Raw genomic sequence first — 26,406 nt, 5'->3', positions numbered from 1 at the left:
CGGTTCCATTTACAAAATTTATATAAATTAATATATACAAGTTTTGTTAACAAAAATACCTTATGCTCGTAACAATTATGATCAGATGGTCCCAACCACTTCATATTTTTAGTTAAAATTTTGTTTTTTATTTTGGTACCCACAAATTCCTGATGCTTAAGAGTGCGGTCCACCACGTGACAAAATCGGTTTCGAAGCGCGACAGTAGTTTCGTGGCCGGTGCAGTTTTCGCTGAAAGTAGCAACACTGGCTGCCATAATTACCCACTCCACCGTTCCCTTCTCCCTGATATATCGAATCTCGATTACCAGGGACGCAAGTCAACTGGTCTTACTTCTTGTTAGGTTTATTAACTACTTTTTATGTTATAAAGTTTTACATATGTACATACAGGGTGTTTCGGGAGGAAAAGGAAATATTTTGGGAACATGTTCAGAAGGTCAAAATAAGATAAATTAACTCATATGTTCTAATCCGATTCTCGACCGTTTCAGAAATAATCGGTTCTGAAGTTTATTTGTAAGATTGTTGGCCGTTTTGTTCAAACGTGGCATGAGGATTTTCATCTGACTACCGATGTTCATTGTGTCGGTTATTAATTCCATTGCGGGTAAAATAAGCTTCATCGCTAAATAAAATGTAATTATGTAGGTCTCGATTTTGTGGGATCCATTCACAAAATTGAACCCCTAAGCCAAAATCACCTTCTTGAAGATGTTGAACCGGTTGAATATGGAAAGGCTTAAAACCGTTTTTCCTAAGTGTCTTCCAAACGTCTACATGTGATGCTAATCGAAGTTATTTGGTAATCCGCCTCGTACTAACACTCGGGTTCTCTTCAGCCATATCCGCCTCTCGTTCAGAATTAATTCTTATGCTTGGAAACATTCCTGTTTCCTGAGCGTTTGCAAAAACTGTCTGAAAAACTTTTCGATTAGGAATTCTTCGATTTGGAAAACCACGTCGGTATTCATCAACAGAACGTAATGCGCTACCATTACAGAAACCATACACGAATAATACTCTCTATGGGTGAATGTGTGAGATATTACATAATGGAACCGTTTGCAACGAGGTTTCAGGCTAATCACGGGCAACTGGGATATACACTAAACTAGTTTCAAACCATTCCAAATATTGTGCTAGAACAAACCTAATGATTATATTGTATTATAATAATATGTTTGATTCTTCTGCTTTGTCTCTAAGTGGTATTCCTTTTGGATAAAGTGGATCAACTTCCGGTAAAAGGTAATGTTCATAAAAATATTTTAGTTTGGGCAACATTTTAACTCTCTAAAATGCTTCATTACGAGGAATCTTCAAGAAAAACGACTATTAAAAATTATAAGGCATAGCTATAATGAATAATGGTGATGTTTCATATTTTAAAAATCATAATACATTTTTGAAAAAAGAAATACATTATGTAGTATGTGGTTAAAGTAAGAGTTAAAATTATACCTTTATCGCAATATTATTGATCTTATAACATTTTTTTGAAATGTCCTCAACGAAAGTTAAATTTTAATACTGTTAAAATTACGGATTATCGGTTGAATGAGAACTTATTAATACAATGATTTACCTTCTATACAAATAATCCAAGAGGGCTTTATACTACAAAGAAACAGAATTTTCTTTTTGTAACTTGCAACTGTCCCTGGATTTGATAGTAATAGTTGTGGTTCCTTTTTAGATGTAAGAAACCATTTTCAATGATAGCAAATGTAAGTTTTTTTCTCTAATTCCCATTTCAGTACTAATTTTTGAAACTACAAATGGGCATTTAATTTTAATAATTTGAACGGAGACTCGTACTTAGAGATAAACCATCAACGAGATAACATAGAGATGAACATGTATTTTATGTAAGATATATGTTCGCGCATTTTTCTCGACATGTACGCAATTATCTTGACGAATAATATCCCGAACGTTGGATTGGCCGTGGAGGACCTTTGCTTTGGCCTGCGCGTGGTCCAGACTTAAACCCCATGGACTTCTGTATTTGGGGATATTTGAAATCAATTGTTTATGATAGTCCTATAATTAATAATCTAAATGAACTAAATATAAAAATTGTAAAATCTGTAAATATGTTAAAAATAATGAGGATCTTCTTTTTAAAATACGGCAGATATAAGAATTAACAAAAGTCGTAATATTTTTTAAAAAATAATCTTAGGTATTAATTTTATTTTATTTAGGATTGCATTGCTAAAAATCTAATAAATTTAAGTCATTCACATATTATGAAAACCTAAAAGTGCGATTATGTTCTAAAAAAGTAAAAACTAACGCGACGAACGCCCTCTACTAAAAACACGGAAACTGTATAAAACTCCAAGTCACCGGTCTCAAATAACTTTAAAATTGTATAATAAATAAAATCGGTTACATATTTCGCTCTTATTACGAGCATCTCTAGACCATATACTGGGACACCTTGTACACTTATTAATTACAAAAAAAAGCATTATATTTATAGTTTAGGTGAAGTTACTTGGACAAGTATAAAAACTAAAAACGTTTAGCACGCGGCGGTTTCTTTATAGGGCATTGGCGTGCATATAACGTGTTGTTCTCTGGCTTAATATATATAGTAAAAATTTAGTTAAAAGTTATTTTACAACCAACAAAAACATTTATCGAGTCACGCAAAAGTCGTGGTTAGATTTAATGAAATATACACAGTTTTTTTTTAATTATTAAAAAAATTGTCAAAAAGTTGGGTGGTTTGTTGTTACATAGGTATAAAATAATGTCGTGGCCGTGCTGCAATAGAATATTGTTATACTTGCCTCCGCTGATATTTGTTTCGATAAGCCCAAAAATTTCCGCTGAACAATGAATTTTCATTGAAATGAAATTGAAAATGAAATTTTTGGGCTTATCGAAATCAAATATAAGTGAAGTTAACTATGTATTCATAATTTTGCACCCACATTTTTTTACGTCCAAAAATGCTTATCTATTTAGCATCACTATCCATCTCTTCAGAACTGGATTCGTCATTGGCATGAATTATAATTGGATTCATTCGCGGTATCTATTATATCTATTTAAATTATTGTATTTAAGACTTATTGAACTTACATTAAAGTAAATATAACGAAAGGTTTTGTTAAAAATTTAAATTCAAATATATTTTAAATATGTGAATAAGTCTATTTTCTTCTTCTTTTCAATATTTGAGCGTATGAGATAGTATTTTCTAAATTGATATTTAATATAAGTGACATAATACCCAAAATAAGTGACTCGTTAATTTTAATGTCAAAAATTTAATTTAACCTTGAATTTTTATCTTAAAAAAACAGTACTGTATTTTTTTTGTCAAGCAAATATTAATGATATTTTTTAAAGTACATTATTTTTAAAAATTATAATTCAGGTTTAAAATATATTCAGGTCAAAAATGACACGTGTTAAAAAATTGATGCTCTCTTAAAATTTGATCGGTAAAGCGATCATAAACTAACAGATTATGAAATGCCTAAAAATACCTATTTACCACAACTATTCGATTCATTATCACTAGTATTAAAAGGCCGCAAAAATTTCATTTTTATTGTTCAAAAGTTGAGACGAAAGTAAATAAAAGAAAACATCAACAGTATATAACAAATAGAATAACAACAAGAACTACAGTATAATATAAACGGGAAACCGATTTTAGGGTGAGCCAAGTCTTCACCATGCTAATTTTAACACACTCACAAAATTCAAAATTGTTTTAATTATTACCATATACAGACCTATATATTATGGCAGGCATCTTAAGAAATGGTTGATTCTTCGCAACATTATTTCCACGTACAAAAGGGGTGGTCCAATAGCGCCCCAACAAGAAATATAAATTTAAATATTTTTTAAACAAATTTTCAAATGGCACATTTTTCAGCTCAAAAATGCGAAACTTCGTCCTAAATTTAACCATCTTCGTAACTCTTATATTTACCGAGATCCCAATAGTGAGCTAGGAATTTGTAACACGTCGTATAATATATAATATCTAATAAAATATTACGTTTATAAATAATGAAACACAATAACAGTTAATATTTTGCTTATATTTGTTTAGTTGAAGAAAACTGTAAAATAAAAATAATGAATATGAACGTATAAAATAATTGCATTTCCTATTTTTGAGCGCGCGACTGCGTTTCCTATTTCCGGCCCGTCCACAATTCAATCCCAGCAGCATCGAGAGAATCTCGTATCTTCGTCTGTTTCACGTTATCCGCGCCGAACTTGCCTATCTTTATCTGACAAATATTGATTGTTGAACGGGCCGCCGCGCCGGAGGCTGTGCTGGAAAGACTCGAATCCACCGTAAATATATACGGGAATCGATCACTAAATATCGTAATATATTTTGCAGTTTATTTTAATGCGTATATGTAGTATGTTGATTGTATTTTGTACATACTCAATTTTGGAGCTTGACCAAGTCACTTCACCTAAACTATACCAGACGTTTTTTGAAATACGTTTTTTACTTTTACAAAAAGTAGCTAAACCTAAATGTTTTTTATCCACAACGTTTCGTTTATTACGACCCATAACAAAAATTTTTAAACAACGACGAAAGTACAAAACACAATGCACTAATAAAATAAAGGAAAATAATAATTGCGAATATCACTTAGAATAAAATCAAGACTACTTAGCACTACCCGTTTATCAAAACCGTTTCGACCAATGAAAGCTGACCGGCAAATATTGCGCGTCCTAAGAAACAAGAACGGTGTTGCCAGATCTGCCTAAATATCCTATGGAGACCCAATTTTTAGCCAAAATTATTATTATTTTTTGGGTTAGGTTTTAAAAGAAACCAAAAATGTTTACAACATATATATTTCGTGTGTTATGTTTTATTAGATTTAAGGAACAGGGGATGGTCAATTTTACATTGTTTTAATAAAAAATAAAAATTTTCAACATTGTTTTTTTTGATTTTCAAAATTTTAAATAGCATCCCGTCTAGATAATCCAATAAACAATCCCTACACAAAATTTGAGCTTTCTCACTTTTTTTGTCTTGGTACAGGAGCTAACCCCGTTTTACGCAGGTAGACCTCCCTCTTAATTTTTTCAAACTCGTTTGCAAAAATGTACATACATTTTTCTACAACATTGGTAACATCTGCAGAAGGACTTATCAGATAGTTGTTTTCGTGGCCACCGTAATTCTTATTTAGTATAAATATTTCGAATGGATCGGTTAAATAAGAATCAGATTTTAAAATAGAGGCATAATTTTTGCAATTAAATTTTTTCAAAACTTTATTTACTAAGTATCTGGCATAATATGAATTTGCACACTCTTCCAAAGCATGGTGTTTGATAATGGGCTCTTTGCTTTTAACTGTTGGAATGTCATTAATTTTTTCGGAATCTAAAATTTCAATATTATTTTTCGATGTCGTTTGATGTGCCTCTTTTTTAGGGATATTATTTAAAATTAATTGTTTGTCGATATCATTCTCACAATTGGATAATTTTGAAGGAGTTAGTAAATCTGTTACACTTTTAATTCTAAAAAATAATCGAAAAGATCTGGCCGTTGGGTTAAGATTACAACCACCGCTTTGTCGAGCTAAGGAAAAGAAATTTTCCAAAAAATCTTGGTTTAATCTGTTAGTTAATAAAAAATTATTATTTTCTTTTTTTTGGTCTGGATAAAGGATTTCTATGGCATTTATAGTTTGAACTAACCCTTTAAAACATGGTGGCTTACTTTTGGATATTTCTTTTAATTGTGTTTTTTTATTTAAAACCTCGCTAACTTTTATTATGGATTCAAAAACCTGTTTACCTTTTTGCAAAACATCTATAACTAATGAGTTTTTAAAACTCACTCCACAGTTATAAGGATTTTTAGTATATAGACGTTTGCTATTAAGAGCATCAAATAAATTGTTCATGATGGTTATAAAATTTGAGGTATTAGTACCAATTTTTTCATCAACTATAGATTTTTGAACGGATGTCTTTACAGCTGCAGCCATAGTATTTGAGAATAATTGTAGTGCTAATTTGCAGGACATCTTTTCAAAGGCGTCAGGATTTATATGCTTACCTGTTATTTTTGGAAGCATTCTGGCTGATTGAGATGCTTTGTCAATTTCGTATATTTTTTTAATAACATCAAAGCAGATACTTTCATTTAAAAGTTCAAACCTTATTAAAGAGTGCCAGTTATTCCTGACGGTTTTGAAAAGATGAGGGACATCATATAAAGAAATGATCTGTTTTTCTTTTAAATAAAAGTAAGGCTTTTCTGCCGTAACACCCAACAGTTTCATTGCGCCTCTATTATTGGTACCCTGATCACAAACCGTGGCCAGTAGTAAAAAGCTCATTTTGTCTAGAACAGTTAGACCGTACAAAATAATATTTTTTAAGTTTTCTTTACAGACTGCATTTTTTGAAAAAAAATATCCTAGTGGAAATTTCCAGGAAGAATATATTCCTCTCGTGGAAAAAACGAGAGCGTGGTTGGCTTTATTTTGAGTCCTACCAAAAGGGCCCAAGTCCTCAAACCCTCTATTAAATCTAATTTCTTATTAAATTCTAAATTTTCTTTCAAACTTATTTCATCAAATGCTACAAGACATTTTTTTTCATTTTTTGTCATTGCCTGGGCCTTTTGCTGTAAAAAACTTGAATATCTTCATCAATGCCTGTTTTAAAATCATTTTTTGCGATCCACTTTTAAATTGTTGAAATAGCTGGTAAGATGATGCCTTTTTTTTCAGAAATAAATAAGCGGACGGAGATTTATAATAAAAACATAAACAAAATTCTCTTTCTTTTTGATTCCAAATCACACGTTTCTTACCTCTTAATTGCATTTCAACAAAAGTTTTTGCCACTGGAGATAACAAACTTAAAAGCGGTAAGGGCGACGACATTGCAAGTTTGGATTTTTGTATTTTTCTGTGTAATCTAAAAATTATTTTTTTAAAATTCTTATTCTTTTTAGTAACACGTGTAATTTTTTTTTTTAAATTTTAATTTTCTTGGAGTCGCAATTTTGTCTGGTAACGAACATAAATTGCTGACAAACCTCAGATTCTACACTGTTATTATGTTTTCTTCGTTTTGTTGAAAAACTTTTTGGACTAAAATCGAGTAGTGATGTTTCCAGTTCTGCATATGTTCTTTTTGGAGTCAACACTTTTAGACTATCTGGGCAGTCAGTAGCAAAAGGACTGGTTTCATTAAGCGCATAGTTTCTGGGAACGGCATCTTTTTTCAGGTAAAACTGCTTGGATGTACGAAAGTCCTCACTCGTGAAGTGATCCATACAAAGGTATTTATTGCGTAGGGTTTCTTCGGAAAATGTAGCCAATTTAGCGTTTCCTATATAAAGCAAAGAAAAAATATTTTTGTATTTAAAGTAAATTATTTGTTTACTTTTGGGATTCAAGGTAGCCAAAAGACAAGTAAAAGATAACTTTTTGCTTTTTTTTATTTTTTTCCATTTTTTGTTCGATTGTTAATATTGAGAAAAAAATAACGTGAAATTATTAAAGCAGTTTTAAAAATGCAAAAAATAAATATGGGGCGATTATGAATTTGATTGTAGTGGCCAAAACACGAAGCGTCGCGTGAAAAGAAGATCTTCAAATCTTTATCCTAATTACCTTTTTTTTTAATTTATTTAGTATTGCAAAATTTGCTAAATTAGAGTTTTGTATTAGGACGGTAGTTTCTAAGTTTCTAGGTAACTGTTAAAAATTAATTATAAAATTTGCTTACCAGAATTTATTATCCAATTATCGCATAAATCCTTCATTTTCACTGGAAACCTAAACATTCTAATTGAAGAGTTTCTTCGTGAATTTCGACAATTAAAATATTCACATCTAGAACCACCAGTTCGTTTTTTTGGAAGAGTCTCCATCATTTTAATATAATTTTTTAATCGAAAAACATGGAATTTGGTAAATAATAAGTCTTAAATATTAAAAAACAACGCATTAACACAAATAAGAAACTCATTCGATCAGCGCAAAACACTTAACCACAACGGCAAAGTCAAACTACCTTTAAGTCCCAAAAGCGCCCTATTTATTTAAATTTTTACTCGGCTGACCGCGGTCTGCTGCCTGCTTCACCTAAACTTGACAACAAGGGCTGCGTAATTCCTCGATGGTCAGCCCGCTCAAAAAGCCGGCTGACATTTCGGGGCCCGCATTTTTACTATTGGAGTATTTATCTGTTGCGTTAGCTAGTTATATCTGTGATTTAAGTCATTTATCTGTCCATATTAAAATGATTTTCTTTGTTTCTAGAATTTGCTAAAGCTATAGATGCCATAAAAGGTAGCGGCGGTGCGGAAAAAACCAAAATAAAACTGAACCTGAAAAATCCGCCCGGCGGACGAAAGACTGAGGACAGACAAAAGGAGACGAAGAAGAGACCGGCCAGTTCACCTTCGGCATCCGAAAGTAAAGCGAAAAAAGCGACATCTAGGAGGGAGGAGTTACTGAAGCAACTCAAAGCGGTCGAGGACGCCATCGCGAAGAAACGCTCCAAAGTGTGAGCCAAATAAGTGTCGATCCCAGTGACTCGAACAGTGATAATGTATTTTTATCGCAACAAGAAGATGGATAAAATTTTTGTTGTATAAATTACTTCATCTGGCTATTATGAAACGCGTAATTAATACCAAGTTTATATAGTGGGATTCTGAGATACAACACTTTATCATTATTGTTTGTCTGTATAGATAGGATTTGTAGTTAGTTGCTGACCTCTTTGGGTGACGTTTCGAGTAATTTAAGATCCTAAACATTTATTTTAGCATACCTTGTAATTGGAACATTATATTGAATAATTTACGGCATTGACTTGTGGTTTTATTTACTCCTTTTAGAAAGATTATTAAGATAAGATATTAGCATTTGAAGATATTCGAAAAAAAGACGCACAAAATGCATAAAATAACATTTTAAAAATTATTTTCCATTGGAATTTCCATGATTATGTTCTGGATTTTTGTGAATTTTCAAAAGAAGCTTTTATTTATTAACGGTCTGTGTTCGAAAGTTCGAGACTTTCAATTAAAAGTCGTTTCAAAATAAAACTTACTTCCTTTGACAAGGTGTGCAAATATACACGTTAATAGCATGTTAAATATTTATTATTAGTATAAACCAAAATTGCTAATTAACAAATATTAATTGCTAATTAAAATATCATATATTTGCAATAAAAAAAAAAGTAATTACCAAGAGTTAATTGCAAGAGTTAATTACCAAGTTCAAGAAGTGTTTATTAACGGTTTTCGAGGCCTGACGATGAGACCTCTGAATGGAGAGAAACACTTGTAATAAATTACCTTTCTGGTTATATTCATATACACGTTTGGCGGTTGAAAAATTTCGAATATGATTTTTGCGTAATGTGTAAGAAGGAGACGGAGTAGAGCGAGAACAAACTTGGCTGCACCCTGGGCGGCTATCGTGTCATCGTTGCACTTATCAGTTCGGTTGCAATTCCTCGCATACCTATGTACGTGTTAGACGATCATGTTTACAATTTATTTCAACAAAATTTTGATCAAAAGATTAATATCAGTAAATGGTATTGTCATGCGGATAATGCAGAAGAAGTTGTCGGCCGTGTTATATTTGCATAGCCTGATCAGCAAATCCCTACTGCTAAAACAATTTTTAATATCTGGCATCAGTTTGAGCAGTCGGGATGTGTAAATCGGTGTGCAAAATGTTCTAGTGGCGATCAGGAACCTCGTCGAACACCTGACGCTAGGATTGAAAATGAGGTCAAGGTGTGTGCTTTTGTGGAAGTAAGTGAACCTTGTTCTAGCTCCCAAATTTCTGAAGAACTTGATATTCCAAGTCGTACAGTGCGTGATATTTTGAAAAGAAATAAGTACAAAGCCTATAAAATTAAAAACAATCAAGAAATTTTTCCAGAAGATCAAATAAAACGCTTGGAGTTTTGTGAAACCTTAAGAGAAAAAATTGATCAAAATGACGACTTCACAAGTAATATTTTATTTACAGACGAGTCATCTTTTTCTCTTATTATATTGGTCTCGGGAAAATCTACATTTGAGTGTACCATTACGAACTCAATACCCGCAAAAGGTAAATGTTTGGGCTGGTATTTTAGCCAATCACATTGTAGGGCCTTTTTTATTGATGGTACCTTAACCCTTTCACTGCTAAGTTAGCTTTTTACGCCGTGCGGCACTTTCTAGCCCGAAACGCATATCTACGTCCGGAGCAGCGTATGGCTAATTTAAATTAGTATTTTTTTTTATTTATTTATATATTATATTTATTTTACCAGCTTGTAGAACTCGCCAAAAGAAGTTGAGTTACTCTCACTGAAATACTCAACTTTGAAAACACCCTGGTATAAGTTAAAAATTTGTAAAACATCTTTTTAATTTTTTTTTGCTAGGGAATAAAAAAAACATATTCCATGCAAAAAATTTATAATAACAAAAACTCAAATTTATAAACAAAATAAACAACTAAACAAAAAATATACATTCTGGGAGGTTAGAAAAACCATCAAATAAAACAAAATAAAAAAACTTTATAAATTCCTATGATATTTTACAAAAGTCAGTAATATTTGCAGGAATGGTATCTTTCGAAATAAATCAAAAGGCAAAGCGGCACATCGCATAGTGCACACATGTAACGCGTATCGCTTCTTTTTCCATATTTTGAACACACAATGCATTTTCTTTGTGCAAATTTTTTGGCAGCGGTTGCGGGAATCATGGAAACAAAATGACGCTCAGTTTGTCGTGAAGGGTTATCTCCATCTGCTGACCTTCTTCCACTTCTGCTGTGCTGCTGTGGAAGATGATGTGCTTCTAAAATCTGCTTTATGAGCTGCCCTTGAAAATCTAGCAGAGAAATATTTTTACCGGTTACCATTTTGTAAACAGCATGTGAGTTCAATAAACTTAAGTCCAGTAAATGAAAAAAAAGTTTTTTGTACCACTTTACGGTTTTACGTACGCATTCTACCGAACTTAGTAACATATCGCTGCGATCTACCGCTCCCATATTTTCAATGTAGTTTAGTACACATACTGGTTTCCTTATTTCTTCTTTTGTGGTTCTGTTTACTTTTCCAGAATCCTTCATGTCACTGTTGTGAAAAGTTGAAAGCATTCGAACTTCTCGTTTGTCCTTCCACTTTAGAGCTAAAAGCCGATCCGTCGACATATATTCAATTTCTCCTGACTTTAGGTTTTTAGACAGATTCGGTAAATTTCTCCTATTTTTCCTGACGGTTCCACATGCGTTTGTCTTATTTTTATGTAAATAGGTAAACAATGTGGGACTTGTATACCAGTTGTCTACGTACAACGAATGACCTTTGCTCAAATATCGCTCAAGAAAAGTTAGAACAATATTACCAGATATTCCAATATCCTTGTCAAGATATTCATTTTTTTTTATTTCTGTTGCAACTCCGACATAAATAATAAAGTCTAAAACGTACCCCGTTTCACAGTCACATAGAAGAAAAAATTTTATTCCAAACCGATGTCGTTTGGAAGGTATGTATTGCTTGAAAATTACCCGTCCCTTGAACAGCAGCAAGCTTTCGTCTATGCATAAGTCTTGAAACGGATATAAGGTTTTTTTAGTAAATACATCCCTCAAATGGTCAATGATGTATCTTAGTTTCCATAAAACGTCATTCTCCGGTTTTTTTGTCGACATTCGAAGAAGCAAAAGGAATCTATCCCTGGGCATTATTTGCGAAAAAATAGGAGTGGCTAAAAGTTTGTCATTCGTCCAATAACTATTTATTGAATTTTTTTTCACTTGCGACATAAGAAAATTTGTTGCTATAAAGCAGTAAATTTCGCTGGAATCGGTATTTTTCTAACGATTTACCCTCGAACTTTTGGATAACTCTGTATTTTCTGTAACGAATATGGAGTAAAGGTTTCTTTGATCCGCGACGTATTGGGTTACATTTTCATCAAAAAATATTTTGAAACAATCCAGTGCCGTACTAGACATGTCTAACTGGGAAATCTGACAGCCAGACGTACTGTTATCAAAATTATGTACTACAGGAGACAGATCAGATGATTTCCAAATGTAATCTGATTTAAATTTCTTAGTGGGTACAACCAGATCTTCTTCTTCCGACTCGGAATCAGATGAGGATATAATACTCGGTAAATTATGTTCTTCCACGTAATTTTGCTTACTTGAAGTACTTGGACCAGCAGTAGGTTCACTGTCGTCTAACCAGCCATAATCGCCTGAATTGCTAACGACATCATCATCTTCACTTTCGCTGTTAGCCAGAATTCGAGACGGTTCGCACAAGTTGAAAAGTAACCCCACCCCCCACTGAAATATTTCGGGGCGTGGATGGCTCTAGGCGGTTCCAATGCGTCTTTAAATATCACCATTAGTGTTGTAAAAATCCGGATTAATTCAATATCCGGACAGCATTGATTCGGATGAATTGAAAATTCGGTTTTTTCATCCGGACTAATTCATCCGCTCGATGTCTCGCCCGTTCGGCAAATTATGCCATGTTTCGGGCTCGATGCTCGACCGTCCGATAAACGTTTTTTATAGCTGTTTTTCGAATATAAGGTATGCATTATGCAACCCATTAGACATTTCGTTTTTACGCATTTCTACATGATGTTAAAACTAAAATAGCTAATTATGTATGTAATAAATCAAGTGTATTTTAAACGATGCAAAATATCACTACAAAAATGTTTTGTTTACAAAAAAACTTCGGAAGGTCAGACGACCCTTAAAAAGTTTGGGCGTTCTCATATTGTCTCTTATGTTTCTAAATGAGTACAATAAGGATAGATAAAGCAATAGGTTTACACAACGCGACGCGACGATATTGCCGATTGCCGGGTTATTTGTCCGGACGATTTAATTCGGATTCTCTTAGCTGGTGGAACGTGGAACTTCGTGTCACTTCGTGCAAGCTTTTATTTCATTGTCGGTCGAACGAACGGGCGGCGTGTATCCGGACGATTTAGATATCCGGATTGATTCGGAATAATTTGATATTCGGATTGAACGGACGATTAATCCGGACTCTTCGCATCACTAATCACCATTTTTAATCGTGTTTATACGGCCAGAGCAGCTTGTCGTTAAATAATTTCTTTGACGCAACCGTTTATATACGTCAGGAGCAATTTTATGCATACCGTATATATACGCCTGGAGCAGTTAAAGGGTTAAACTCTGAGAGATATTTACTTTTATTGCAACAAAATATTATCGCTGTACGAAACTTGGATGTTAATTTTGAGAAAATTTGGTTTCAACAAGACGGATGTCCCGCTAACAACGCTAGACAAGTGCAGGACTATTTAACAAACACTTTTCCTGAACGGCTTATTTCCACAAGAGGTACCATAACATGGCCTCCGCGATCTCCAGATCTGACGCCTTGCGACTACTTCTTATGGGGCTACTTGACGGAAATTCTTTACCAACACCGACGTGAAAGAGCCGTTAATTTGGACGAATTGCGACTTAGAATTATTAATATTTCTAGGTCCATTAAACCTGAAATGTTAGCCAATGCACGTAGAGAATTTTACGACAGGTTGGGATACTGTGAAGCTCAACAAGAAGGTATATTTGAACACCTTATTAAATAATCCATTTAATTAGAATTATTATTTTGTTTAAGAGATATTTTTCATTTTATTTTAGAATATTGTATTTAGTTTTCACCAAAGGTTTTTAAGATTTGAGCATATTAAAGTTGTTTTTTTGACTTGCGATTATGAGCACGTTAAAAAACAACATAAATTTTTATCTTTCGTGTGCGCGTAAAATTCCAATATTTGATTCGAGGCTAACCTACCCATCTCCAAGGGCTTGCTAAACATCACTGCGAGCAAGCCGGAATTAAATTCACATCATAGAGAAATGAATATTAAATTAATAATTATACTTTTAATTACTCTATGATTCACATTGCGAGCGGTACGGAGAATCGGCGTCACTATCGGTGGGAGGTTACCGATGCAGTCGTTCTCTGTCTACTCTCTATCTATTAGATCTAATACATTAAAACTCAATCCGTAAGATTCGTAAACTCGCCAAACGTGTATAAGAATATGACAAAATAATTTACTTGACTATCAACAAAGAAAAATATTTTCATTTCAATTTACATATATCAACTTTTTATTCTTGTAATTTTAAAACATCTATTTTATATTTTTAAAACAGGTTAATAAATAACATCGAATTTGTGAAATTTCATAAATCCTATCCGTATTACAAGAAATGATAAACCAACAATAGAAGAATACTTTCCCAATTAATACATCATAGTTAAATAAACGTTTGTTTTTGGTTTACACCAGATGTACTTTTTGGTTGTACTTCAACTATAAATATCGGATAAAACGTCCGCGTGATATACGTTGACGAATTTAATATTATGTTTATGTTTTATTCACCTTTAGCAAGAATTTTTTTCAAAATTCAATGCGTTTAATAATATACAATTATTATTTCATACAGTTAATCGCATGCACAAATTCAGAATTTGTGTAAGTGTTAAGTAACTCAAGTCTGATGATGTTAAGGACACTTGCCGAAATGCATAATCCTGAAATTAGAGGATTAGCGTTTTATTTGTGGAGAAAAGACTTCCCCTACTAACTTTTCAATATTATCTGGATACTATATTTCCAGATAGATGGAATTCTTCAGAAGAAACGTTCAAATCGAATTTAGAATTTTTTCAGTATGCTAAGGGCATTGCCAAATGCTTATATGTTAATGGGCTCAAACATTTGTTAAAAAAAACTTCTTGTGTAAAACAGATTTTATAATTTATAATTAAAAAAAAGATATTTTAATTATCCGGAAAACGGTTAATCATATAAACTTGGAATTTTGCAGCTGTGTACCTATAATTTGATAAGCTCTTCAAAAATACGCAATAAAAAATTATGCGGCCATTTCAAGCGATTTGGATTTTTTTTATAAAATACGAAAATGCATTAAAGTATATTTTTAAACCATATATTTATTGAATGTCATTTAATTGTCATAGAAACTTATAAAAATATATAAAAAATAACATCCGAAAAATATGGGCCACTCATTACTTTCAGGTTTGTATTAGCAGGCTGTTTTAGGAAAAAATAGTTAACTTTGTATATTCGGCCACGGATTAAAACAAGTGATACATTGAGACGCTGTCATGGCAGAGTAAATGTCAGTGGTTTCAAGTTTTTTGTGGTGAATATTAATTTCGTAATCAAAGTAAGTAGATATATTTTTTCATTTAGTGTAACAATAAGGGTTTTTGTCCCGTCCACAACCAAATTCTTAGAAAAGTAGGCATATCCCACTAAATAATAAAAAGTTTGAACTTTCAATTTTATTTTTTCTTGACTTGCATTTAGGGCAATATTATAGTAAAAGATTTTTTTGTATCATGTTATTATTTTGCAAGAAAATTTTATAAATAAATTGTCCCGTCCGCAACCCATTCATTAAAAAATATATAAAAATAAGATCTTATTAATATATATATCGAAAATATTTAATTTTTAATGCAAAACGGACTGCAAAGTACTTATTTTAAGTAAGTTTTTTTTTATTTTTGATGATCTATATGTATATCGCAACCGATTCGCTGAGGGCTGGTACTCCACGAAGCCAAAAAAAAAACATTTTTTTTAAATGAAATTTTTATTATTATTTAATTTTAAGATAATTTTTCTCGGTCAATCTTATCCCAACTTATGACTCCATATTTTTTTACAGAAAATGTGGCACCTAAGACAAATAAAGAAAAATCTATAGATTTTAGAAGAAAGCTCAAAGAGAATATTGAGAAGCACATGCGTTTTAAAGAAAAGGATGCCAAAATAAAAAGAGACAGCAGAAAGAAGCAGAAGAGATTGATTCAGGAAGGTTTTTTTACGAAAGATATGATAAATGCAAAGAAAAGACAAGAAACATTAAGAAAACGGTTGTATCGTCAGAGAAAAAGGGAAGAGTTGCAAGTTGAGAAAATCCAATCATCAGATAATATCAGCTCATTTAAAACGCCACAATCGATGGGAAAGGTAGTAAAGAAAATTAAGTCTGTATTGCTGAAGTGTGCTGAGCAAAATAAGGAGGTTTTAAAGAAATTTTTTATGCCGAACTTCCAAAAGAAACAAGTTTAGTCTGTGCAGAAAAAGTAACACCTTGGAACAAATTGGAAAGCCAACTTAAGGAAAGTGTTGAACGGTTTTACACCAGGGATATGATAAGTAGACAGGCACCAGGGAAAATCAGGAATCAAAGAAAAAAAGCAAAAGCGGCACATGACTGTTACTGTAAAGGAAGCTTATCAGTTGTTTATACATGAAAATCCCGAATTAAATGTTAAACTAACAAAATTTTAGGAATATCGACCCAAACATGTCTTGCTAAGTTCCCAAATGCCTCACGACGTTTGCGTTTGCAAGTACCATGCGAACTTTAATTTTTTGGTTAAGACTATTTGCAAAAATGTACATGAATTTCCAAAATCTTCCAAGGAATTACTTTCAGCCATATGTTGCTATACAGATAATTTCGACTGTATGAATAATTTATGCCCAAACTGTGATGCCGATATTGAATTTGCTTTGGTGCCTTTAAATACCGATTTGGAGACCGAAATAAAATGGAAAAGGTGGCAAGTCAATCTTCATAAACCCCAAGTATTAGAAGTATCTGGTACTTTAAAACCTGCTTTGGATCAACTGCAAGAATCTATGGAGAAATTTAAAGTTCACTGCTTCGTAAAAACCATACAAGAACGCAATTTTGAGAAAGAAAAAAATTATATAAATGAAGAAAAAGTTGTCCTGCAAGTAGACTTCGCAGAAAATTACTCATGTATAAGATACAAAGTGCGCACTGGAGCCACAGACAGGTCACAATATTTACGGCAATAGCCTGGACTAAAAATGCCCATCATTCGTTTGCTCATCATCAGCGATGAGTTATAAGTTTGCAGTCTGGGCATTTCTTAAAGAAATAGTTCATTGGTTAAGAAATGCCTATAGTACTTTGAGAACTGTATCGATATTTTCTAATGGCTGTGCAGCACAGTTTAAAAATAAGTTTACTCTATCGAATTTATGTCATTTTCATGAAGATTTCGATATATCTGGCTTTTCTGGAATTTCTTTGCCACTTCTCACGGGAAGGGGGCTGTAGACGGAGTAGGAGGGAAGCTTAAAAGAGTAGCCTGGGAAATGGAGAAAAGTAGAAAACTACTTATTAATAATTCCAAAGACTTTTTTAATGCACTTAATGGTAAAACCAATATAAATCTTATCTACGTTTCAATCCAAAAGATTCAGGATAACAAAAACATGTTAACCGCTCGATAGGAAAGTGTCCTGCCCATTGCAGGGCTCCAATCATGCCACTTTTTTAGGCCTGTGTCCGAAAAAATATTAGAAATTGGTCAGACCCATCAAAACAAAATAAGAAAGATATCTCTAACAAAACATTATAATCATTAATTATTTATTGTTGAACTAATTCGTCGTTATCATTCCCTTTAATTTAGTTGTATTACATAGTATATTGTTATTTATACTAAAATAAATTATAAAAAAATATTCTAAAGTTATTAAGGTTTTTTGTCCGGTCCACAACCGTTCTGTCCACAACCAATAAATATCATTTTTTAGTTACGAATTCTTAAAGAAAAATTCTTTCTTAATCATTTAATGTGATTTACTAGTATGTATTCCCGTCCACAACCGTCGTTTATTGCTATTATCTCTACTATAAAAACATGTTGCTTGCATTTATATTTTTAAAAATATTGTCTAATTAATAAAGAATATATTTGCTAATTTTGGTGAAGAAATATTACCTAACAAATTGGCAAAATTTTTTTTCGCATATCCTATTTTGTGATTTGTCCCGTCCACATGCTTGAAATGGCCGTATGGTTGTTACTTTAAAAAATTGTCAATGACATCATATCTTATTTTTTCGGACGCACTGTATAACTTTGTTTTCAACAAAAATAGAGCGCAACTACCAATACTAACCGACGGGTCCGAGGGTTTTTTTGAGAAAGATAAAAGTATATGAACTACTAAATTTATTCCAAGTTACAGACTCACACTGTGGCATATACATATGTGATATCGAGGTCATTTTATCATATATTGAAGGTGTAGTGATCGAGTGAAAAGACTAGGTATGTGAATCCCTTGTCAATATTCAGAAATGCCGAAATTTTCTCCCTTGTGTAAACAGAATCGTATATAATATTCGTATATTCTACAGTTTAATAAATAAAGTTGACATATAAAAAATCGTTAAGTAATATAGGATGTGTTGCTTAACTGTTTAAAATTAAATAGATGATATGATAAAATATTAAAACCTAATGTGAATAAAATTATATGTACACACATTAAGACATTTGACACGCATGACACGCATGGCTTATAGAACAAGATTTTGAAATACAGCGGCAAAATATTAATTTATATTTTAGTAAGATTTTTCGATCAATAAAGTGAAAAAGGCAGATTTAAATGATGTAACACCGGCTTCATTTTTTATCACTGGTGCTGAATGATTATAGATTCTAGTTGGCTATCATATTATCTCAATATGTGTTTTTTTCGACGGAATATTTAATTTTCCATTTTAAGTCTCTAATACTGATAAAAAATTGTTAGTCGTCAAAATAAAATTTTAGGTATTTAAATACAGGATTCCCTCAAAAAACTTTCTTAATATCTTAAAATCTCACAGAAAATATTAAAAGTAAGGGTTTTTAAATAAACCAACTCAAGTCAGCATTTTCAAGAATATACCTAACACCCTTTGAAATATTAAATAAAACAAATCATAATAATGCATTATCATAATGCTGAACTCGTTCTATTAGCAATCCAAACCTTTTTCACCCTATCTCACTTACTGTTAATCTTTTCTCTTCATCTCTTTCACTTAAATGAAGAAGGAAATAAAATATAATACCTACTATAGTTAATCAAACTCCTCGACTACATAATATAAGCAACGCAAATGCTAATTGGAAAAAGTCCTGAAAGAAAAAATTGGTATTTTTTTTTAACAATTTGCCATAGCACTTAAGATTTAACCATATATACTTTTACGGAACCAGATGTCACACTTTTCAACATATTTTGCTGTATAACATTATGTGTATCAGAATATTAATTTGTAAAATGCCCCTAATTAACAGTCCTACAAGCACGAGTACATATTTTATGTACCATATTAAAACGCCAAAAACTCTGATAAAAAATGCACCGAATGATGTTCCAAAACTGACTATTTAACCCACATACACACTTTACGTTTTCTCAATAGGGTAACGGTATATTCATTAACATTCGTCGCGCATCATCGCCACTCTTCTGAATAACTTAGGAAGTGCCTTTGGCCCATTCACTTACTTATAAATTTCTACTTAATATATTTTTTAAATGTGTAGCGGATACTACTCATACAATCCATCATCATGTCTTTAAAATTAAAAGTGATTTTAGTAATGGTGATAGTAAGCGTGTTAATATTTAGTGTTGATTCGAAAAAGAAGAGCAAAGTGAAGAAAAGTGGCAAGGGAATGCTTTTAAGAGAAAAAGAGACGAATCCTGTTAATTTTATAAGGTAGGAAACTTACTAAGTGAGACATTATCATAGAAGGATTTTTATAGATTGGCAGTTATGAGATTAATCTATGGAGTGGCAACGAGGGTAGGTTTTGGTGAACAGATTTCGGAAGCCCTTAATGGGGCATTTGTTCCTCCGGGAGTCGATGAATACGATGACTATGGAGAGGATGGACTTTTCGCCCGAGAAGATTACAGCGACGAAGATTATGATTATTGAAATTAACTAATTAATTAATTACCGTTAGAATTTTGTGAGATTCTAGTCATTTAGTTTGGTTTGGGTGGGACATAAAAGTGGGGTTTTAGTTATTTATGCTGTATATAGTCTATTTATTATAAATTATTTATTACAAGTGCACATATAAATATATTGTTTTTTCCTTAACAGATTTTTCCTATTCAGACTTAACACTAGATTTATGGAGGAAGACCAATTATTTATCTTGACTGACTCTTGAGGCAATTCAACGCTAATTCAAATCTAATGAATTTCATTAGCATTCTACTGATGTTTAGTGGATTTTTTCTTAATTATGTTAAAAACTAGAATAGATAGAAAAAGTTAAAAAAAAGGAAAGTTCATAGAACATGGGTCCAGAAAATCTTCCTCAGGGAGCTAGAGCTCTTTGAAGATAACCTTTAAAAACTAGTTTTCGCTTTATAGCTTTTGAACTACTTTATTGGTTAAAATAGTTTTAACCAAGGGGATATTTGGGAAATTTAACCCCATTTCTCTAAGACTTCAATTTCTATCCATTTGGGTATCAGATTATGATGCTTTTATGCCTTTTGCATAAAAACAGTGCTCTCAGTAAAAATTGACTAAAAGTAAATTAAGATACAGCACCAGAATTAATTATTTTATTAATAATGCTAAAGTACATTTGCCGAAAAGCGATAGTGCACGTTAACAAGGTTCGAGAATTAATCAGGACTGAACTTCTAACTTTCTGGAGGACACAATACTGTGCAGTTAAGTAATTTCATAAATTTATCTACCATACCAAAGGTTATGTTGTTTAGGCCATCATTTTTAAAGAATTCTTTAACTTTTTGTTTAGTTATAGAAAGAGAAACAAGAAGTCAGCTGCTAAATATATTTCATAATAAAAGTCATTATTTTCTAAGAAAAATGTACTCACTTTAAAAATAACTAAACCTTTGGACCCATTAACATTACCTATAAGGCTAACTGAGGAGCGCCCAAGCAAAAGCAAACATATGATCAAATTTAAAAAAATGAGTTAAATATTGGATCGCTTAGTAATGGTAGCCACATGCACAAAACTTAAAAGTGACCTAACCAAAAGCAAATAAATCCGGACCATTTCATATGTTAAACATTGCTGGCCTGAGCACAAAATATACCCCCATATTTAGGGGTATATTTTGTGGGCCTGAGCAAAAACGAACAAATGCTCAAGTAGCGCCCGATCAAAAGCAAACATATGTTACCAGCCAATCAGAATCCGGTAAAATTGATCAGGTGACGGAAGTTTGATTTACGCGTTTTGGGGCTAGAGGTTCGTTTGATGTTTTTATTTTTCACGTGTTTTTGTTTTGAAACAGTAGTCAGTACGTCGTATTTAGTACGTTTTTCTAAAGTACCTATTTAAGTAAATAAAAGTGTGAGTGTTAAGTTTTTTGGCATGGAGGAGATTGACGAGGCTTCAGTGACAGTAAGGGAAGCAGCAAAAGGTAGCAGAAAGAAGCAAAAGAAAGAATCTAAGCGAGAACAAGCAAAAAAAGCGCGGATTTGTAGACCTCTGGGTTCCAAAGTTTTTGTGGGATATACTTATAATTCAGCACGCTTTTCATGCAGTAAAGTTCGTCCTGGTGATGCCTTGTTAATTCGTGGAAAGTTGCAATCGTGTGGGAGTAAAGTTGCTCAAGATAACAAAGTTGCGAATTGGATAAGTGTCTCAGATATTAAAAAGAAAGATAGACATCAAGAAAATTGTCGAGTTAAACCTCACACTCGTTTAACGTTAAATATTGTGTGCCAACGCAGACAGGAAAAACTGTTACTGTGTGTAAAAAATTATTTATGCATTTGACTTGTTTAAAAAATAATAGATTAAATAACCTTTGCAAATTAATGAAATCTGGAGAGTGCATTGCAGAAAGGAGAGGAGGTGATCGTGTTGGCCATAAATCATTTAAAAAAAAGGAAAAAGTGCAAGAGTTCATAGGAAATTTAAAAGGTCGAATCACATTATAATAGTAAAAAGTCTGTACGAATTTATTTGCATAGTGAACTGACGCAAAATAAGCTGCGTGCAATCTATAACGCATCTATTGCTCCTGAATTTCAGGTGTCTAGGACAATATTTCAGAGAATTTTTTCACAATTTAACATTGGTTTTAAATCGCCTGCTTGCGATGTTTGTACATACTGCACGAGGCTATCACTGCAAATAAAAAGTGAAAAAGATGTTGCAAACAAAAATAAATTGCAGCTGGAGAAAAGAGTGCATAAAATGAGAGCAGCTGCATTCTATTCTCTGCTACGTAAAGATGATAACGAGGATACGATAACGTATTGTTTTGATTTGCAACAAGTACAGCCCTTACCAAAGACACCGATCCAGCAAGCGTTTTATTCTCGTCAAATTAGTTTTTACTGTTTCTGTGTTGTTGACCAATCCTCCAAAGAACCATTTTCTTATACATGGACAGAAGATCAGGCTGGTAGGGGATCACTTGAAATATCTTCAGCCTTATTAGACTTTCTTGAAAAAAATATTCGAATTTGTGGTAGTGATGTCAAAAATTTAACTATTCGTTACTTAAGATGTACTTATAGTAACGAATACAAAAGCTAATTTTTATTCGTTATTTCGTTTCTGACTGATTTTTTCTACTTTAACCACAAACAACGAATCACGAAAAGCCAAATTTATGCGAACCGAACAGCGAGATGCGAGAGAGTAAAAAATTTTATGAACTACGACCATACGTGTACCCCCTCAATATTATTCTATGACTACGACCGACTACGACGGGATAACGGGGGTCTATGTAATGTAACGGGTTGCGTTGCGCGTTGCGGGTTGCCACGCGGGGTCCAGTCCAAAGAGAATATAATTATAATGCCATGCAGATTGCCGGTGCCGGTGATATCTAAGGTTCTTTTTTTGCTGCTGGCGGGGATTTACCTACTTCGTATATGGGCTATGGTTAGCCGGAGGCTATAGTATCTGGGATTCCCCGTTCTAAAGAGAAAGAATATCATGTTGTTTATTTTGCTGTGAGACGTAATAGCGTATTTTTCGAAATGGAGAAAAAAGGGAAAATACAAAAACGTAGTGCTATTTGGTTGCATTACACAGTCATTTCTGAAGGAAAAGCCAAATGCAATTTGTGCAAGACTACTAAGAAATGAGTTACAATTTGTTATACATATATTTAATGTATGGTATTAAATTTATTTTTAATTTTAAGTGAGTTTACCAACACACTGGCGTCTAGCCCCGGGTATGCAACTATTGATCCTGACGCTAATTTTATTGTTGACGGACGGTGGACAGTCATTTTTTTATGTTTTTACGTAGAAAATAGTTAAAATTATTTGTTTTTCTTAGTTATGTTTATTTTTAAAAATAATAAAAAAAATTTAATTAAAAATAAAAATAAATAGAACAAAGTTGAAAATATTTCATTTATTGATAAAAAAAACAATAAAAAAAAAATTGGGCATCAAGATTTGCACTCTTCATGTCCTTGACAAGAAAATCTGCAAATAAATTAAATTTCAATGCATTAAGCAAAAAACAATTTTTGGTAATTTTTGTTTGTTATAGCGTTTTTCGCCAATTTTAGAGAGTGTTTACACTCGAGTTTATAGAATACTTTTGTAAAGGAATTTTTTTTAATATCTCTAATATTGAAAAACACCCGTATAACAAAAAATATTACAGATTTTTATTTAAAAAAATCTTATCTGCTTTATTAAAGAGGAATTAAGTGTAGCGCTGTTTCATTTGAAGCGGTCTCAAGTCTCACTTTTCTATTTTTGGGCTTAGGCTTTTTTCGTGTTGAGAAAAATCGTTGCTTCTTGATATTTTTGTTGTGTGGTTCCTGTGGTTTTTTTTTTTTAGCTCTTGGAATGCATTTGCTGTTTTTCAGGGCTCTTAACGTGTGCTTGATTGGAACTAGTGCTTTTTCTATAGCATCAAGCTCTTCATTTTCATCTGATATAGTAAAAGAAACAACATGTTGCAGTTCTTCCAATAAACTTGCTACCCGTCGTTTTTTAGATTCAAAGGATGTAGTTTTTAACTTTGTACTTGTTGACAGTTCCGTTAAATGCGCTTTTGCTTCTAATGTATGCAGTTCCTCTTTCATTGTCTCTTCCACTATGATTAGATTACTCTCGCCGACATCTTTATCTACTGATACATTAAAACAAGGTCAAACTAAATTTATTCTTGCATTTATAGCTAAAAAACTGAGCCCCTAGTCAAAATAATAATAGGTATATCCCAACTGCCTAATCCAATAGAAACCAAATTAAAATAATACAAATATTACTTTCATTATTAATAGTAAGCCACACACATTTAAAGACCATTACCTATGTTTTTTTATTGAAAATGTATACCTATTTTTTTCCTAATTGTCGTCATTTAAGGATATGAAGCATAATGCTATACAAAAAAAAATCATGTTTATATCGTATAAAATATTATTAATAAATTCATGGAAAATAATTATCAAAATTACTTACCAAGTTCTTGAGGATGCTCCAGTGAGTCAGTTACACATTGAGAAATATATCTGATCAAAAGATGAATATGTTTGCACATGTTGTATTTAACTGACGAGTCAAGACAAGAACAGCAAAACTGATGGATGCAAGTTTTACATTCATTGCACAGTAGTTGGCATTTACAATCTCGTTGAACCTTCTGGATAACATATAATTCTGCTGTTGTTTCTGAGGTAATGTTCCATCCATTTTCACACTCGACTACTAAATCTTCCCTCAATTTTAAACTTTGTTTGTGCCTGGACCGAATTATTTGCAGCTTACTGCTCATCTTCCCCTTGTTAAGAACTATTAACCTGTCAATGCATTTGTCTCTTACAAATCGCATTATTGCGTTGATTGCCTTGTCCAATCGCTTGACTTTCTTTCCTTTTAAATAAGTATATTTTAGTGTTTTGTGCATACGTTCTAAATGCATGTTTGTATTTAAGCCCGCACCAAGTCGGTGGCAGTATGCCCAACATTCTACACAGCACATGTAATACTTATTAAAATAGTTAGCAAATTCCATTGTATCAGGATCTTCAAGTAACATAGTATATAACTTGTTAATTAAAATATTAAAAGTTGTGACATCCCTTTCTTCTAAGACAGCTCTTAAATTCTTATAAATAAAAGCCTAAAAATTAAAACAATGTTAATAATGTTTGATTTTTCAAGTTTGGCAAAACATACTTGCTTTTCTTTGGTGTTGATTTTTGATAAATTCTTACGCCACGCCTGGTCAACGTGCCATGAACAGTATAATCTAAAATTAATGGTACTATTAAATAGTGACACAACTCGTGACACAATTATAATAACTTTTTGGCTTACCTGAATTTTGGTGGAGACATTATTTCAATCCATGCATTGAAGAAAGCTTCTGCCATATCTGACATGAAGACATTTGGGCAAAGTGCATTACCAAGGCGAGATTTTACAAAGTGAAAAAATATTTTTAAAACTTGTTTATCAGACCTATTTGACACAAGAAAACTGCAAGGAAATCCCTGACGAATATCATCAACAACAAGGAGAGTTATAAGTTCGAAGTCATAGTTATTCATCCCATGAGTTCCATCTATACAGATGCAATCGGTCCCATAAATTTTAAGCATTTTACATTGTGCAGCAGTCATAATAATCAAAACAAAATCCTCATTTTTTAACATTGGCCATTCTTCACTTTTGTGATGTTGCAATCAAAATTAGTGTGAACTTAGCCTTAGAACATTACTACTTGTAGAACATCTACTCTTATTTTTGACTGTTGACAGAAAGTGTAATGTGTAATTCCTTTACTTTAGGCACGCCTTTTTTCTACTTGTGAGGTTTTTTTTTTTTTTTTTTTTTTTTTTTTGCACGTTTTTATTACTTCCTCTCTATGTGGAGATTTTCTTTGTTCTAACGATTATTTTATCATTTAGTTAATAAACCGTTTCACTATCTGAAGATTATTAGTTTTATTACTACCACAAACTTCCACAACCACAGGTTATGGGCCCAGGCATTATATTGTGGTAGTAATCTGAAGGATTTTGTGTGTGTTCCAAACCATAGTGAAAACTGAAGACAAAGAAAATGGAGGCCACCACTGTTATGAAATTAAATGGCACAAACTGGAATGTTTGGCGGTTCCAGATCAAGGTAGTACTGATGGCAAAAGGTCTGTATGACATTACTGTTGGAATTGAACAGAGGCCTACCGAGGATAATGAGAAAATTGCGAAGTGGAAAGTCAAAGATGCACGCGCCCAAGAATCGCTTGTCACTAGGATGGAGGATAATATAATTTCTCATGTCATGCAGTGTGAAACAGCCAAGAATATGTGGGATAAATTGGAGAGCATTTTCGAGAGAAAATCTGAGGTTAGTGCACACCTTTTAAATGAGCAATTCTATAATGCAAGGTTTCAAAATGAGAATGTGAATGGCTTTGTGAGTAAAATTAGCA

At 32.5% G+C, this 26,406-nt stretch overlaps 3 protein-coding genes across 5 annotated transcripts in view; 2 read left to right on the top strand and 1 right to left on the bottom strand.

Annotated features, from left to right (window-relative positions):
* The window catches only part of LOC126750442 (zinc finger CCCH domain-containing protein 18-like), a 57,518-nt gene extending 48,651 nt beyond the window's left edge, over positions 1–8,867 (top strand). For all 3 annotated transcript variants that reach the window (XM_050460065.1, XM_050460063.1, XM_050460064.1), the window contains exon 14: positions 8,310–8,867. In XM_050460065.1, the coding sequence (XP_050316022.1) occupies positions 8,310–8,560 (251 nt within the window). In that variant the 3' untranslated portion in view covers positions 8,561–8,867. The remainder of the gene's footprint in view (positions 1–8,309) is intronic.
* Positions 8,868–10,466: 1,599 nt separating this feature from the next.
* Positions 10,467–19,380, bottom strand: LOC126750447 (piggyBac transposable element-derived protein 4-like). The gene has a single exon (XM_050460070.1). The coding sequence runs from the start codon at positions 11,847–11,849 to the stop codon at positions 10,617–10,619; it is 1,233 nt and encodes a 410-aa protein (XP_050316027.1). The 5' UTR covers positions 11,850–19,380; the 3' UTR covers positions 10,467–10,616.
* A 165-nt stretch (positions 19,381–19,545) lies between these two features.
* Positions 19,546–20,084, top strand: LOC126750451 (uncharacterized). The gene is made up of 2 exons (XM_050460076.1): positions 19,546–19,694; positions 19,742–20,084. Exons 1-2 carry the CDS (start codon positions 19,546–19,548, stop codon positions 19,914–19,916), a joined length of 324 nt encoding a protein of 107 aa, XP_050316033.1. The 3' UTR covers positions 19,917–20,084.
* The last annotated feature ends 6,322 nt before the right edge of the window (positions 20,085–26,406 follow it).

This window comes from Anthonomus grandis, chromosome 2 (genome assembly GCF_022605725.1).
Source record: "Anthonomus grandis grandis chromosome 2, icAntGran1.3, whole genome shotgun sequence".
Lineage (NCBI taxonomy): Eukaryota > Metazoa > Arthropoda > Insecta > Coleoptera > Curculionidae > Anthonomus > Anthonomus grandis.
Note: the sequence above shows the minus strand (reverse complement) of the source record. Positions and strands in the feature narration are given on the sequence as shown.

Coding starts and splice junctions, on each gene's coding strand:
- LOC126750447 (XM_050460070.1), bottom strand. CDS start 11,849: ATGTCGCAAGTGAAAAAAAATTCAATAAATAGTTATTGGACGAATGAC.
- LOC126750451 (XM_050460076.1), top strand. CDS start 19,546: ATGTCTTTAAAATTAAAAGTGATTTTAGTAATGGTGATAGTAAGCGTG. Junction 19,695..19,741: donor AATCCTGTTAATTTTATAAG/GTAGGAAACTTA, acceptor GGATTTTTATAG/ATTGGCAGTTATGAGATTAA.